Here is a 13,193-nt window from a genome sequence, read left to right as displayed (position 1 = left end):
TCAAGCTTAAAGGAAGAAAAGCTGCAGGAAGCAGATTTAAAGTGAGAATGGCTTGTGAGAAATCAGAAGGTCCAAAGAGACAAGTGAAGGTCTGTATGGGCTATGAGCACGTGGAGCAGTGGTGTACTGTTGATGGCTGAGTCGGTGAGAGAGAGTGCATGGAAGACAGCTTGAATTCATGTGGTGACCCAGGGGAGAGGAACATCACAAGGAAAGTTTGAAACCCTGGAGGTGGACCCTTGCGGAAAGGTATCTGAGAGAAAGCGTCGATTTGGGAGAAAATTCCAAAGCAAGTTCTTGGAGAGTGGAGATTGGAAACCCTCGTGTGAAGGATGGAGTTCAGTGAGACTGGTTAGTTCATGGTGTGACAAGCGTCTTGGGGGAGCTGATGAGAGATTCATAGCATCTGTTTGGAGTGGTATCAGAGGTTTCAGAGTGTGGTGTGCCTGACCCCAGGTCGCCAATTGGTTTACATGGACTGTGTACTTACTGTGAACACAAGAGTACAAAATAGTTTTTGTAACTTGTGCTATCCTTACAAATCTATATAAATCTGTAAGGGTATAGTTGTGGGTGAAGGAGTATTGTAATATAGTTAATCTTTTCTTGTCAAATAAATGTTTTATTATTTGGTTAAAAGTTCATCAGCTGACTTCTGTGACTCTGTTCAGTAGCTACTCTCCATGTAACTAAACAAAATAAAAGTTAGGATCTACCAGGCTAGGTTCCACCCTGGGATCAGGCTTGTCCAGTTGTAACAGCAGCTGGGATCATAACAAATGGTTGACATTTTTTAAATCGGGTTGTAGAAACAACAATTTTTTTTCAAAAGTATATTTGTGAATGGGTGTTTTTTTTTCTGAGCATTTCCAGACATGCCATTGTTACTATACAGCTCATTAGTTCTGTATGTAGTGTACAAGGGGGTGAATGGGCATAGACGGGCCATAAATTAGCAGGGAGGATATGAGGGGACATGGGGCTGTGTTTTTGGGGGGGGGGGGGGGGGGGCATGAGTTTGAATGAGTGCTTTTAGGGGCAGTGGGAATGGATGGTGGGCATGAGTTGGTGTGGAGGTGGCATGGGGAGTGGGTATGGGGGTGAGGGGGTATGAGAAGTGAGGGGTGAGGGCTAGAGGGCCTAACAGCCTGTAATACAACTGGGACAAAGTCCCAGAGAGTTGAAGCAAGCCTGCCTCCATGGCCACCTGCACTCTGCTTCCGGGGTTGGCAGGCCCAACTCCGTCCCGCACCCAATCCCTTGGGAGCAAAAATTGCAACACTCAAGGGTCCTTCTACTGAGGCAGGTCCGACGAGTCATGAAATTTCCCAACCTGAGCTACCTCACTTTGTAGCGAAAATCCAGGGTCTCAACTACAAAAGAAGCCACCTGTAATGTAACACTCCTGTGGTACTGCATCTATAAGCTCAGCCTCGATTATGTGATCAATGAGCCAAGCTGACCTCTCACTATTAGCACACAATGGAAAGCTTTGCTGCCATTTGTAAGGACGGGTGAATTATTTGAATTTGACATTCCTTTTTAATAAAAAGAGATTAGTTGCTGTTTTCATGATTTCAGTTGAAGCTATTATAAATCAATAACATGTACCACATGGAAGAAGGACCACATCACTATTTCCACTCTGAGATGAAAATAATTCAAATGTAATATACTAAAGTGTTATTTTATCAGCAGTTATGTTGCTTTCCCGTTTCCACAGTGATCATTGTATGGGGGGGTTGAACAGTGGCGGGAGGAGGGTGATCATTGTGGGGAGAGGAGGGTGATCATTGTTGGGGAAGGAGGGTGATCATTGTCGGAGGAGGGTGGTGATCATTGTCAGGTGTTGGGTGGGTCAGCATTGTTTGGAGGTGAGAGGAATGAGCATAAGCACCATGCATGGGTACATGTTGGGACTTTCCCAGTTTCCCAAAGCACATCAGTGACTGAAAGTGAGTCATTCAGGCCATTATTTGTAAATGTGGACTGAATTATATGTTTCCCTGCTAGTAGGCCTGTAGGTGGATGTCCACGATATGCATTGGACAGCATGGCTGCCACCCACCCATCTGTCATTGCCCTCAGCACAATTAAACGGGGGACGGGGGAGGAAAAAGCCGTCGGGCAGGTTGTCCACCCTTGGACCTATTCAGGGTATTTCACCCATGGCCAGGATAGGCCTGCACCAGTTGGGAAGTTCAACAACTTTATTTGTGCCGGCTGGTGTTGAGCAAGGGGCAGGGATGTTCTTTGCAGGCCCCGTGGGCCCATCAGAGGCATTCCCCCAGAACTCCCCCCCCCATTTAACCCTGCCGCTTGGCTAGGTTGAACCCCCACACCCGAGTTTGCCAATCTGACACCGGTGAGGGCCCAGACCCCAGACTTACCTGGGCTTCTCGGCATGGTGGGGGTGCTTGTAGTCTCAAAAATGGACACTTCACCTAGTGGCACTGTGCCTGATTAGCCAGTAGCTCCATAAAACATGCTTGGAGTTGGGCCTCTGAAGCATTTTGCCCACTCAAGCAACCCAAAAGCATGGACGTGCCACCAAATGCTCCAGAACTTTTCACTCCTCGGGTGCAGACTGCAAATTAACCTGTGTTTTAGGGGTTGCAGAAAAACTGAATGACTGGGCAATTTATAGAATCCCTTCACAAAAGGTGGCCATGGCGCAGTCACTGGTGGAGGCGCTCAGAGCCCCTTGCAATGTCTTTATTAAGGTTTGGACCAGTATCCGTCATAGTTCAAGCTAACAGTGCAGCCTTGCAGTGTGGGTTAGGAGAATTCCTAACTGAATTCCTAACCTGAGCTGAGAGCACAGCATGCAGTCCAGTGGGCGAAGCTGCTGCCAATCGGTCAAGTGGAGTGGGGCGGAGACTTAACCAAGAGAGATCCTTATGACCTCTGAGGATGTGGCACTGTAGTGCTATTGTCACTGGATGAGTAAGTCAAAGATCCAGGGTAATGCTCTGGGGACCTGTGTTCAAATCCCACCACGGTAGGTGGCGAAATTTGAATTCAATAAAAAATCTGGAATGAAAAGTCTAACTTTATTGTCATAAAAACCTATCTGGTTCACTAATGTCCTTTAGGGAAGGAAATCTGCTGTCTGGCCTACATGTGACTCCAGACCCACAGCAATGTGGGTCAACTCTTAAAAGCCCTCTGAAACGGCCGAGCAAGCCACTCAGTTCTCAAGGGTAATAAACACTGGCCTAGCCAGTGATGCCCACATCCCATGAATGAATAAAAAGCATGCTAACCCAAACATCTCTCTTTGTCCCTGCAGGAGCAGCTTGGTGATCGAGTGGTGGTTTGCCTCATGGCTTATGTAGCTTACAGGGAGCAGAGAAGAAGGAGAAGAGTGTGACCGAGGTGCCTGGCTCACCAATGGGAGGAGCACCACCCTCAAGGCGGAGGTGCAGCAAGGCCTCCTGTGCAGGCTGAAGACCCACAGCGAGCCATCACTCGTAGGCACCTCGTTAAACCAAGGGTCTATAGATGGTGCTTATCATTTCTGCAGGTGACTGAGAACCAGTGTCGCCGAAGATTGTGCATGTCTAGGTCAAATCTGCCAGCTACTGCAGGATTTGGCACCATGGGGACATGGAGGACATCCACTGCCAATGGCCGTGAAAGCAACTGTGGCACTCAATTTTTACACCTGTGGCTTCTTCCAGGGCTCCACAGGTGACCTGTGAGGGATCTCACAAGCCTCCACCCACAAGTGTATCCAGGAGGTCATGGACACCATCTTCACGAAGGCAAAGAACATTGTGCGTTTCAACTGGGATTAGGCAAGCCAGGAAGCAAGAGCGCTGGGATTTGCGGCAATCTCCGGTTTTCCACAGGTGCAGGGCGCCATCGACTGCATTCACGCAGTGCTTAGATCTCCATGGCAACAAGCAGTACAGTACGTCAGCCGCAAGGGCTTCCACTCGCTGAATGTTCAGCTTGTCTGCGGCCACCACAAACACATCCTGCAGGTCTCTGCATGATACCCAAGGAGCGCCCATGACTCCTACATCCTTAGCCGGTCTCAGATCCCTGACATCTTGCAGGGTCCACAGAGACTGCAGGGTTGGCTCCTTGTGGACAAGGATTACGCACAGAAGACATTTCTGATGACGCCTGTGCGGGCCTCAGACTGCAACAGAGAGACGTTATAATGAGGCTCATGCCGCAATCTGGACTTCGGTGGAACAGACATCTGGCATATTGAAAATGAGGTTCCAGTGCCTCAACAGGTCCAATGGAGCACTGCAGTACAGTCCCCAGAGGGTGTCATGCATCATTGTAGCTTGCTGCATGCTACAGAGCCTGGCACTGCAACTGTGGGAGGACCTGGCTAAGGAGGAGATGGAAGAGCTGCACATCTCCCCTAATGAGGAGTACGTTGTAGTGGATGTGAGTGATGAGGTCCTTGGAGGCGAGGATGCCATCACACTGGCCAGACAAGGCAGGCGCACGCGTTAGGCCCTAATAGACACAAGGTTCGTAGAGGATGATGACGAGTTGCAGTGAGGACAGTCCTGACATCCTCAACTTGCATTGGTGAATGTTTGACTCCTGTGTGGGTGATGGCAGCGCACATACCCTCAGTGCTCAGCCTCATGTCATAGACACTCAGCGGAGGCCCTAATAGTCGCTAGATTGCAGGCGGATGCTGACGACATGCAGTGAAGAGACTCCATAAATCTTCACACAGCCTCTGTGAACACCTGACTCCTGTGTGACTGATGACAACTCACTCGCACTCTGTGATCAGGGTATTGTCATGGAGATGCAGCCATGAAACTATAAGTGCACCTGATCCTTTGGCAGCCTTCATCACCTGACCCCTTCAGGACCAAACCATCATCGGACACAGATGCTAAAGAGATGGGGGCCAGCCCCACCTCAAAATTGCTGAGAGCACACAGAGAGAATGACGGAACTCTGACGCCTGCCCACGACATTCTGGCAGCAATGACAAGTACCATAGAGATGCAGGCATCAGTAACATGTCCAGGGAGTGTGAACCCGGACTATCATTTTGCTCTGAATGTTACACACTGAACAGGGAAGAGGCCCTGAATTGAGACATCTGCCTTTATCTTCTGCAGGAACCAAGGTTTCATATCTGAATGATCCGAACACTGCTCATCAGAATAAGGAGCCATAGGCAGGGAGATATTCTTGGGAGTTTATTTACAGGAGTAGGAGCAGGAGTAGGCCATTCGGCCCTTCGAGCCTGCTCCACCATTCAATATGATCATCACTGATCCTCTATCTCAACGCCATATTCCTGCTTTCTTTCTATACTCCTTGATGCCCCTAATATCCAAAAAATGATCAATTTCTTTCTTGAATATACTCAGTGACCTGGCCTCCACAGCCTTCTGTGGTAGAGAATTCCACAGGTTGACCACCCTCTGAGTGAAGAAATATTTCCTCATCTCAGTCCTAAATGGCCTGCCCTGTATCCTGAGACTGTGGCCCTTGGTTCTAGACTCCCCAACCAGGTGAAACATCCTCCCTGCATCTAGTGTGTAGTCCTCTTAGAACTTTCTACGTTTCAATCAGATCCCCTCTCATTCTTCTAAACTCTAGTGAATACAGGCCCAGTCGAACCATTCTCTCCTCATACGACAGTCCTGCCATCCCCAGTATCAGCCTAGTGAACCTTCACTGCACTCCCTCTATGGCAAGTATATCCTTTCTTAGGTAGGGAGACTAAAACTGCACACAATGCTCCAGGTGTGGTCTCACCAAGGCCCTGCATAACTGCAGTAAGACATCCCTACTTAACTCAAATCCTCTTGCAATGTTGGCCAACATACCATTTGCCTTCCTAATTGCTTGCTGCACCTGCCTGTTCATTGACTGGTGTACAAGGACACCCAGATCCCTTTGTACATCCACATTTCCCAATATGTCACCATTTAAATAATACTCTACCTTTCTGTTTTTCACACTGAAGTGTATAACTTCACATTTATCCACATTATACTGCATCTGCCATGTGTTTGCCCCCCCCCCCCACACACACACACACAAACCACTTGTCTAAATCATCCTGAAGCTTCCTTGCATCCTCCTCACAACTCCACCCAGTTTTGTGTCATCAGCAAACTTGGAAATATTGCATTTGGTTTCCTCATCCAAGTCATTTATATATATCGTGAATAGCTGGGGCCCAAGCACTGATCCCTGCGGTGCACCACTAGTCACTGCCTGCCAACCAGAAAAAGACCCATTTATTCCCACTCTCTGTTTCTGGTCTGTCAGCCAACTCTCAATCCATGTCAGTATATTACCCCTGATCCCATGTGCTTTAACTTTGCCCATTAGTCTCTTATGTGGGACCTTATCAAAAGCCTTCTTGAAATCCAAATACACCACATTCACTGGTTCTCCCTTATCTATTCTACTAGTTACGTCCTCAAAAAACTCCAGTAGATTAGTTCAGCATGATTTCCCTTTCACAAATCAATGTTGACTTTGTCTAATCCCATTAATGCTTTCCAAGTGTTCTGTTACCACGTCTTTTATAATAGACTCTAGCATTTTCCCCACTACTGAGGTTAGGCTAACTGGTCTATAATTCTCTGTTTTGTCTTTCCCTCTTTTTTTTAAATAGTGGGGTTACATTTCCCACGCTCTAATCTGCAGGAACTGCTCCAGAGTCAATAGAGTTTTGGAAGATGACCACCAATGCATCCAATATTTCCAGGGACACTTCTTTTTGTACTCTGGGATGTAGATGATCAGGCCCTGGGGATTTTTCAGCATTTAACCCCGTTAGTTTCTCTAGCACCATTTTTTTACCAATACTGATTTTATTCAATTCCTCCCTCTCACTAGACCCTTGGTTCCCTAGCATTTCTGGGAAATTATTCGTGTCCTGAAGACAGAACCAAAATATGTGTTCAATTCTTCTGCCATTTCTTTGTTCCCCATTATAATTTCACCTGTTTCTGACTGTAAGGGACCTATGTTTGTCTTTGCTAATCTTTTTCTCTTCACATATTTATAGAAGCTTTTACAGTCAGTTTTTATGTTCCTTGCAAGTTTACTCTCATTCTCCATTTTCCCCTTTTTGATCAATCTTTTTGTCCACCTTTGCTGAATTCTAAACTGCTCCCAATCCTCAGGCTTGCTGCTTTTTCTGGCCATTTTATAGGTCTCCTCTTTGGATCTAATACTATCCCTAATTTCTTTTGTAAGGCAAGGTTGAGCCACCTTTCCTGTTTTATTTTTGCGCCAGACAGGAATGAATAATTGTTGTAATTCATGCATACGTTCCTTAAATATTAGCCATTGCCTATCCACTGTCAACCCTTTTAGTAAGGTTCCCCAATCCATTGTTGCCAGCTTGCACCTCATACCCTCATAGCTCCCTTTATTTAGATTCAGGACCCTATTTTCGAATTCAGCTTTTTCACTCCCCACCTTAATGGGCAATTCTATCATTTTATGGTCGCTCTGTTCCCCAAGGGACCCCACACAAGAAGATTGTTAATTAATCCTTTCTCATTGCACAATACCTAGTGTAGGATAGCCTGCTCTCCAGATGCAAACCGAAGAAGAGTCATGCGGACTCAAAACGTTAACTCTGTCTTTCTCTCCACAGATGCTGTCAAACCTGCTGAGTTTTTCCAGCATTTTTTGTTTTTGTTTTTGTTTCTGCTCACCAATTGGTTCCTCAACGTATTGGTCTAAAAAATCATTACGTACACACTCCAGGAAATCCTCCTCCACAGTATTATTGCTAGTTTGGTTTGTCCAATCTATATGTAGATTAAAATCACCCATGATTACAGTTGTACCCTTATTGCATGTATCTCTAATTTCCTGTTTAATGCCTTCTCTTACAGTAATCTTGAGATTACTACCTTTGAGGTCCTACTTTTTAATTTACGTCCTCACTCCCTATATTCCGCTTTCAGGACCTCCCCCCTTCTTTTATCTATGTCATTGGTACCAATATGTACCATGACCACTGGCTGTTCGTGCTCCCCTTTCTAAATGCCCTGCAGCCTCTTCAAGACATCCTTGACCTTGGCATCAGGGAGGCAACATACCATCCTGGAGTCTCTTTTGTGGCCGCAGAAATGCCTGTCTGTTCCCCTTACTATTGAATCCCCTATCACTATAGCCCTGCCACTCTTTGTCCTCCCCTCTTGTGCAGCAGAGCCATCCGTGGTGCCATGGACTTGGCTCCTGCTGCTTTCCCCGAGAAGTCATCTCCCCCAACAGCATCCAAAACGTTATATCTGTTAGAGAGGGGGACAGCCACAGGGTACTCCGGCACTACCTGCCTTCCTCTACTCTGCCTGGTGGCCACCCATCCCCTTTCTGCCTGTTCAGTCTTTACCTGTGGCGTGACCACCTCACTGAACGTGTTATCCATGACAATCTCAGCATCACGGATGCTCCACAGTGAATCCACCCACAGCTCCAGCTCCGAAATGCAGTTAGCCAGTAGCTGCAGCTAACACACTTCCTGCACACGTGGTCGCCGGGGACACATAACACAGGAGGAGCATATCATGGGTGCGAGCTCTGCTGCCATAACTTCCCTTTAAATTAAGCTACTCCCTTTAAAGAATACTAACTATGCTAGAGGCCTTATCCTACTCCAAACACTCCCACTGCAGTCCAAAGTCCTCACCTTATTTTGTTTAAGCTAATGGACTACAGCAATTTAATTAGTAGAAAAAGTAGAAGCAGAAGTACTCACCTGACCCTACTTACCGATCAGCTGCCTCCCCTGCGTCGCCTCACTTTTTGAATCATGATGTCGCTTCAAACTCCACCACCTGAAGGTCCTGAGGGTACACCTCTCCTCTCTGGTCTCAGCCTCTGTTTCTTGTGCCCTTTTATACCACACTCGTTGGCCTCTCCACTCCGGTTTAAAACTCACCTTCTTCCAACCCTAACAGCAACTTTTAGTTAATTGCTAAATTAAAGAAAGACTAGACTTTAGATAGAATTTAACCCTTAAACCCCCCTCAGTCACCAATCTCCAACTGAAGCTCTCTACTGCAGCCAAACACAGGCTCCAGTGCAGACAAAGTCAGCACTATAAGATAGCCTACTTTTATACTCTCTGAACCTAGCCTCTGAAAACCTGATTAAGCCAGTTATCTAATTAACTAGTTACATTTGTAAGCAGAGCCTGCATGAGCCCTGTTTTAAGGCTGGACTAAAACTCACCTTCAAACTCTAACAGCAACTTTTAGTTAATTTCTAAATTAAAGCAAGACTAGACTTTAGATAGAATTTAACCCTTAATTCAACCCTTAAACTCCCTCAGTCAACAATCTCCAACTGAAGCTGTCTACTGCAGCCAAACACAACTTCAGCCAAGCAGTGCAACTACATCTTCTTTACCTTCATAACCCTGGTGCTATGCCTTGGTGCTTCCCAACATCCACAGCGGAGGTGGAGACAGCCTGCTGTCTGCTACGCCCTGTCTGTGATGACCTTGGCGGGCATCCTCTGGAGGGCCAAGACCTGGAGGGCCCCGGCCTGCTTTGGCAATCCTGCTGTGGGCCCAGTGCACCCTCCTCAGCCTGTGGAGCTGGTGATAATGGGGTCACAGGAAGGAGGGATTTGGATCAGCTGGACATTCCCAGAGTCACTGGGTGGATGGCTCTGGGGTCTTGTGCTGTTGGTCCTCCTCGCTATGGGTGCCCGACGGCCAGTGGCTGACTCCTTGAGGAGAAGAGGAAGCTGGAGTGAGATCGAGCTGCCTTGCAGCTCTCCTGCGTTGACACTGTTGGAGGCCAACTATGGCTTTAGCAATGGGAGTTCAGCCCATGCAGCAGTGCAGGACCGATGTCCTGGACAAAGGACTCCATGGCAACCGCCATCCTGCCAGTGTGGACCTTGGTGTATCGGCATGCCGGCGCTATCACCTCGGACTGAAGGCAGACGGACTTTTCCATTGACCCTTGCAATCTGAGGAGTGCACCAGAGATCCCTTCCATAAGACCGTAAGACTTAGGAGCAGAAGTAGCCCATTTGGCTCATCGAGTCTGCTCTGCCATTCAATGAGATCATGGATCATCTGATAATCCTCAACTCCATTTTCCTGCCTTTTCCCCATGACCCTTAATTCCCTTACTGATTAAAACTCTGTCTATCTCAGCCTTGAATATACTTAACAACCTAGCCTCTACAGCCCTCTGTGGTAAAGAATTCCACAGATTGACTACCGTCTGAGAGAAGAAATTCCTTCTCATCTCGGTCTTAAATGGGTGACCCCTTACTCTGAGATTATGCCCTCTGGTCCTAGATTCTCTCACAAGGGGAAACAACCTCTCAGCATCTACCCTATCAAGCCCCCTAAGAATCTTATATGTTTCAATAAGGTCGCCTCTCATTCTTTTAAACTCCAATGAGTACAAGCCCAACCTTCTCATCCCCTTCTCATAAGAAAATCCCTCCATACCTGGGATCAATCTAGTGAACCTTCTCTGGGCTGCCTGCAATGCCAGTATGTCTTTCCTCAGATAAGGGGACCAAAACTGTTCACAGTATTCTAGGTGTGGTCTAACTAGTGCCTTTTATAGTTTTATCAAGACTTTCCCGTGATCGTCTTTGCATCTCCAACAACTGATTGAGGACCGAGTCCAGAAGCACATCATCTGACTAGGACTCAGCAGATTCCTTGCCTCCAGCAGCCCTCCAAGTGCCAGCCGCCTCGGATGTTCCTGCCGCCGCCTGCCATGAAACAGATTGTGTACTGTGCTCATCAGATTGTGATCCTGAGGCTGCTCTACCCCTAGGTCCCACTGAGGTGTGTGTCGCTGCGCTGGTGGAGGGTGTGGGCGAGCATCGTGACTGGTCTTCAATGGTGCTGCCCTCAGGGTCCTCATCTGAGGTGCTCTCGGCACTGGGGTCAGGGTTGAGGTTGCCTGAGGGCAACGTGTCAGTGGTGCCAAGAACAGAAAGTGGAGGTTATTAGTGCTTGGCAGTCGTGTTACACACAGAACAGTGGACTCAGAGTAGCGTTGACAGAGGGATGATCTGGTGCAAGATCCTCAGACTTGTTGCTGACCTCACCATCACTGCAGGAACGGTCCAAGTCCTCTCCGGCCAGCTCCAACGTAAGACTCTCGAATGGAGTGAGAACCTTGATGTCCGGCACTCCATCACCCTGGTCTGGGACTGCCCACATTGATTATGCACGAGCTTGTCCTGCATAAAGACAGTTGGAGAGAGTGTGAGCAAGGTGCATGCTAGGCTAAATGAAAAGGATGCCAGGCGTGTGTCTGTGCTGAATGGAGCCATGGACAGGATGAGGAGGCAATCTCCAGAGGGGATGAGGCCAGATGGAGGTGTGTGAGAGAGAGTGAATGGTGATGTTCCTTGAACTGGCAGTGAGTGAGATGCCAGTGAATGTGTGATGGGCTTGTGAGTAGGCGAGTGGAGATGGATGAGATGGTTGACTTACCCTGGTGGCACAATTGAGATCATCCATTCTTTTTCGGGATGCTCAACCTCTTGTATGCAGCGCTGGCATTGCCCACTGCTGCCACCATCTCCCAAGCCAGCGAGGTGAGATCGATGGGCCTCCTGCGGCCTCAGCAACGGTAAAGGACATTGCGGTGGGCCTCCACGGCGTCCAGAAGGCGTCCCAGGAATGCGTCACTGAATCAGGGGACTGCACTCTTCCAGGCTTTTCGGGCCATGTCTTCATCGGAACAGTCCTGGGCTGCAAGCATTCAGAAGTGTGCGCGTGGCTACTGTTTAAATATGGCACCTGGAGTGAGGAAGTGGCAAGGTAACAGCGTGGCAGGCAAATCGGAGGCCACCTGCTAGTGAGACGGGGTGTTTCCTGTGACTGTGTAATTCATGAGGCGGGAAGGGTACAATACAATGCGAAAATCTGCCATTGCAGCCAGTGGGTAAAACGTCGCTTTATCAAGTCTGCTGTGCAATTCTAGGACGATTCTGCCCTATGTCTCTATTAATAAAGCCAAGGTTCCTTTGTGCCTTTTTAACCACCTTCAAAGATTTGTGTCCATGTGCTCTCAGGCCTCTGTTCCTGCACACTCTCTGCACACTTATCATGCTGGAACTGAAGTGGGGTGTGTAAGAGCCCCTGGAGCTTTCAGAGAAAAATATAAATGCAACTACTACAAAAACAGCTTTCATTTAAATTGAGCCTTCACTCTGTATCCCAAGGCATTGCACAAAAACATAATCAAACAAAAACTATTACACAGAAAATAACAGTTACCAGGGAGGGAACATATTATCCCATGTCAGAGTTCAGACAAACCACTAGATAATTCACCGCTGCAGTTTGTGTTATTGTATCCTTATGGTTAGTTCACAGCTTTGTAATGGACTATGAAGACACAACTGTTGAAAACTACAAAAATCAAAACCTTACATTGAAATCTGTTATAAAGTGAATGTCATCTTGTATCATTTCATTTACTTTTACAAAGCATATCACATGTGCATCACATCAAAAAAGCAATCAGTTTCTAACATTTGTTACACACTTTAAACATTGCACAATCTTTCTCTACCCCTCCCCCCATTTCCTCTTGTTAAAAGAAACCATGATCTTTTTACAAACGTTAAGAAACACAATTCTCACTAAAAGAAACACACACACACACTGACATCCAGCTCATCAGCCCATCTACAGCTTGATATTTTTAAATTTAAAAACAAAACTCTGTGAGGGGTCAACTTACTTGCTTTCCTCATTGTCTCCACATAACTTTAGCACGTTTAGCAATTCGTTGTATCAGGAAGTTGTGGTGTGTTGGGTAAGTTGCAAAAGTCTTTATACAGGAACTTCGACTTTTGTTAGCCCACTGCAATGAGTACATTTCACAGGCACAAAGAATGCAATTTCTGTCAATTGGAACGAATTACAAAAAGCAGCATCGCATTTTACACCCACAGTCATTTAACAGCAGATTGTCAAATGCAGCCAGTACCTGGCTTTAAAGATCAGCAACATAAAGCAACCAGAAGAGGAAACACTTTGCCATCTGTTGCTGCTGAGTGATAACATCTTCTCCAGTGGGAGATTAATACAGTTAGACAACAGATTAATGAAGTGCAAATGGTACAGCCTTTTAAGTAAAAAATGCACTGCATTCATGACAAAAATACTGAACAAACTATTTTTTTAGTTTGGAGACAGAGAAGAGCCAAAAGAATCACTGTTCATT

The 13,193-nt window shown here is 46.9% G+C and overlaps 1 protein-coding gene across 1 annotated transcript in view; it reads right to left on the bottom strand.

The window, feature by feature from the left end:
• cep85l (centrosomal protein 85L) overlaps positions 1-12,962 on the bottom strand; it is a 360,923-nt gene extending 347,961 nt beyond the window's left edge. The window contains exon 1 of the mRNA XM_078542192.1: positions 12,708-12,962. Within this exon, the coding sequence (XP_078398318.1) occupies positions 12,708-12,720 (13 nt within the window). The 5' untranslated portion in view covers positions 12,721-12,962. The remainder of the gene's footprint in view (positions 1-12,707) is intronic.
• Between the last annotated feature and the right edge of the window lie 231 nt (positions 12,963-13,193).

The sequence above is a fragment of the Cetorhinus maximus genome, chromosome 5 (genome assembly GCF_964194155.1).
Source record: "Cetorhinus maximus chromosome 5, sCetMax3.hap1.1, whole genome shotgun sequence".
In the NCBI taxonomy this organism is placed as follows: Eukaryota; Metazoa; Chordata; class Chondrichthyes; order Lamniformes; family Cetorhinidae; genus Cetorhinus; species Cetorhinus maximus.
The sequence above is the reverse complement of the archived record's forward strand: the minus strand, read 5'-3'. Positions and strand labels throughout refer to the sequence as shown.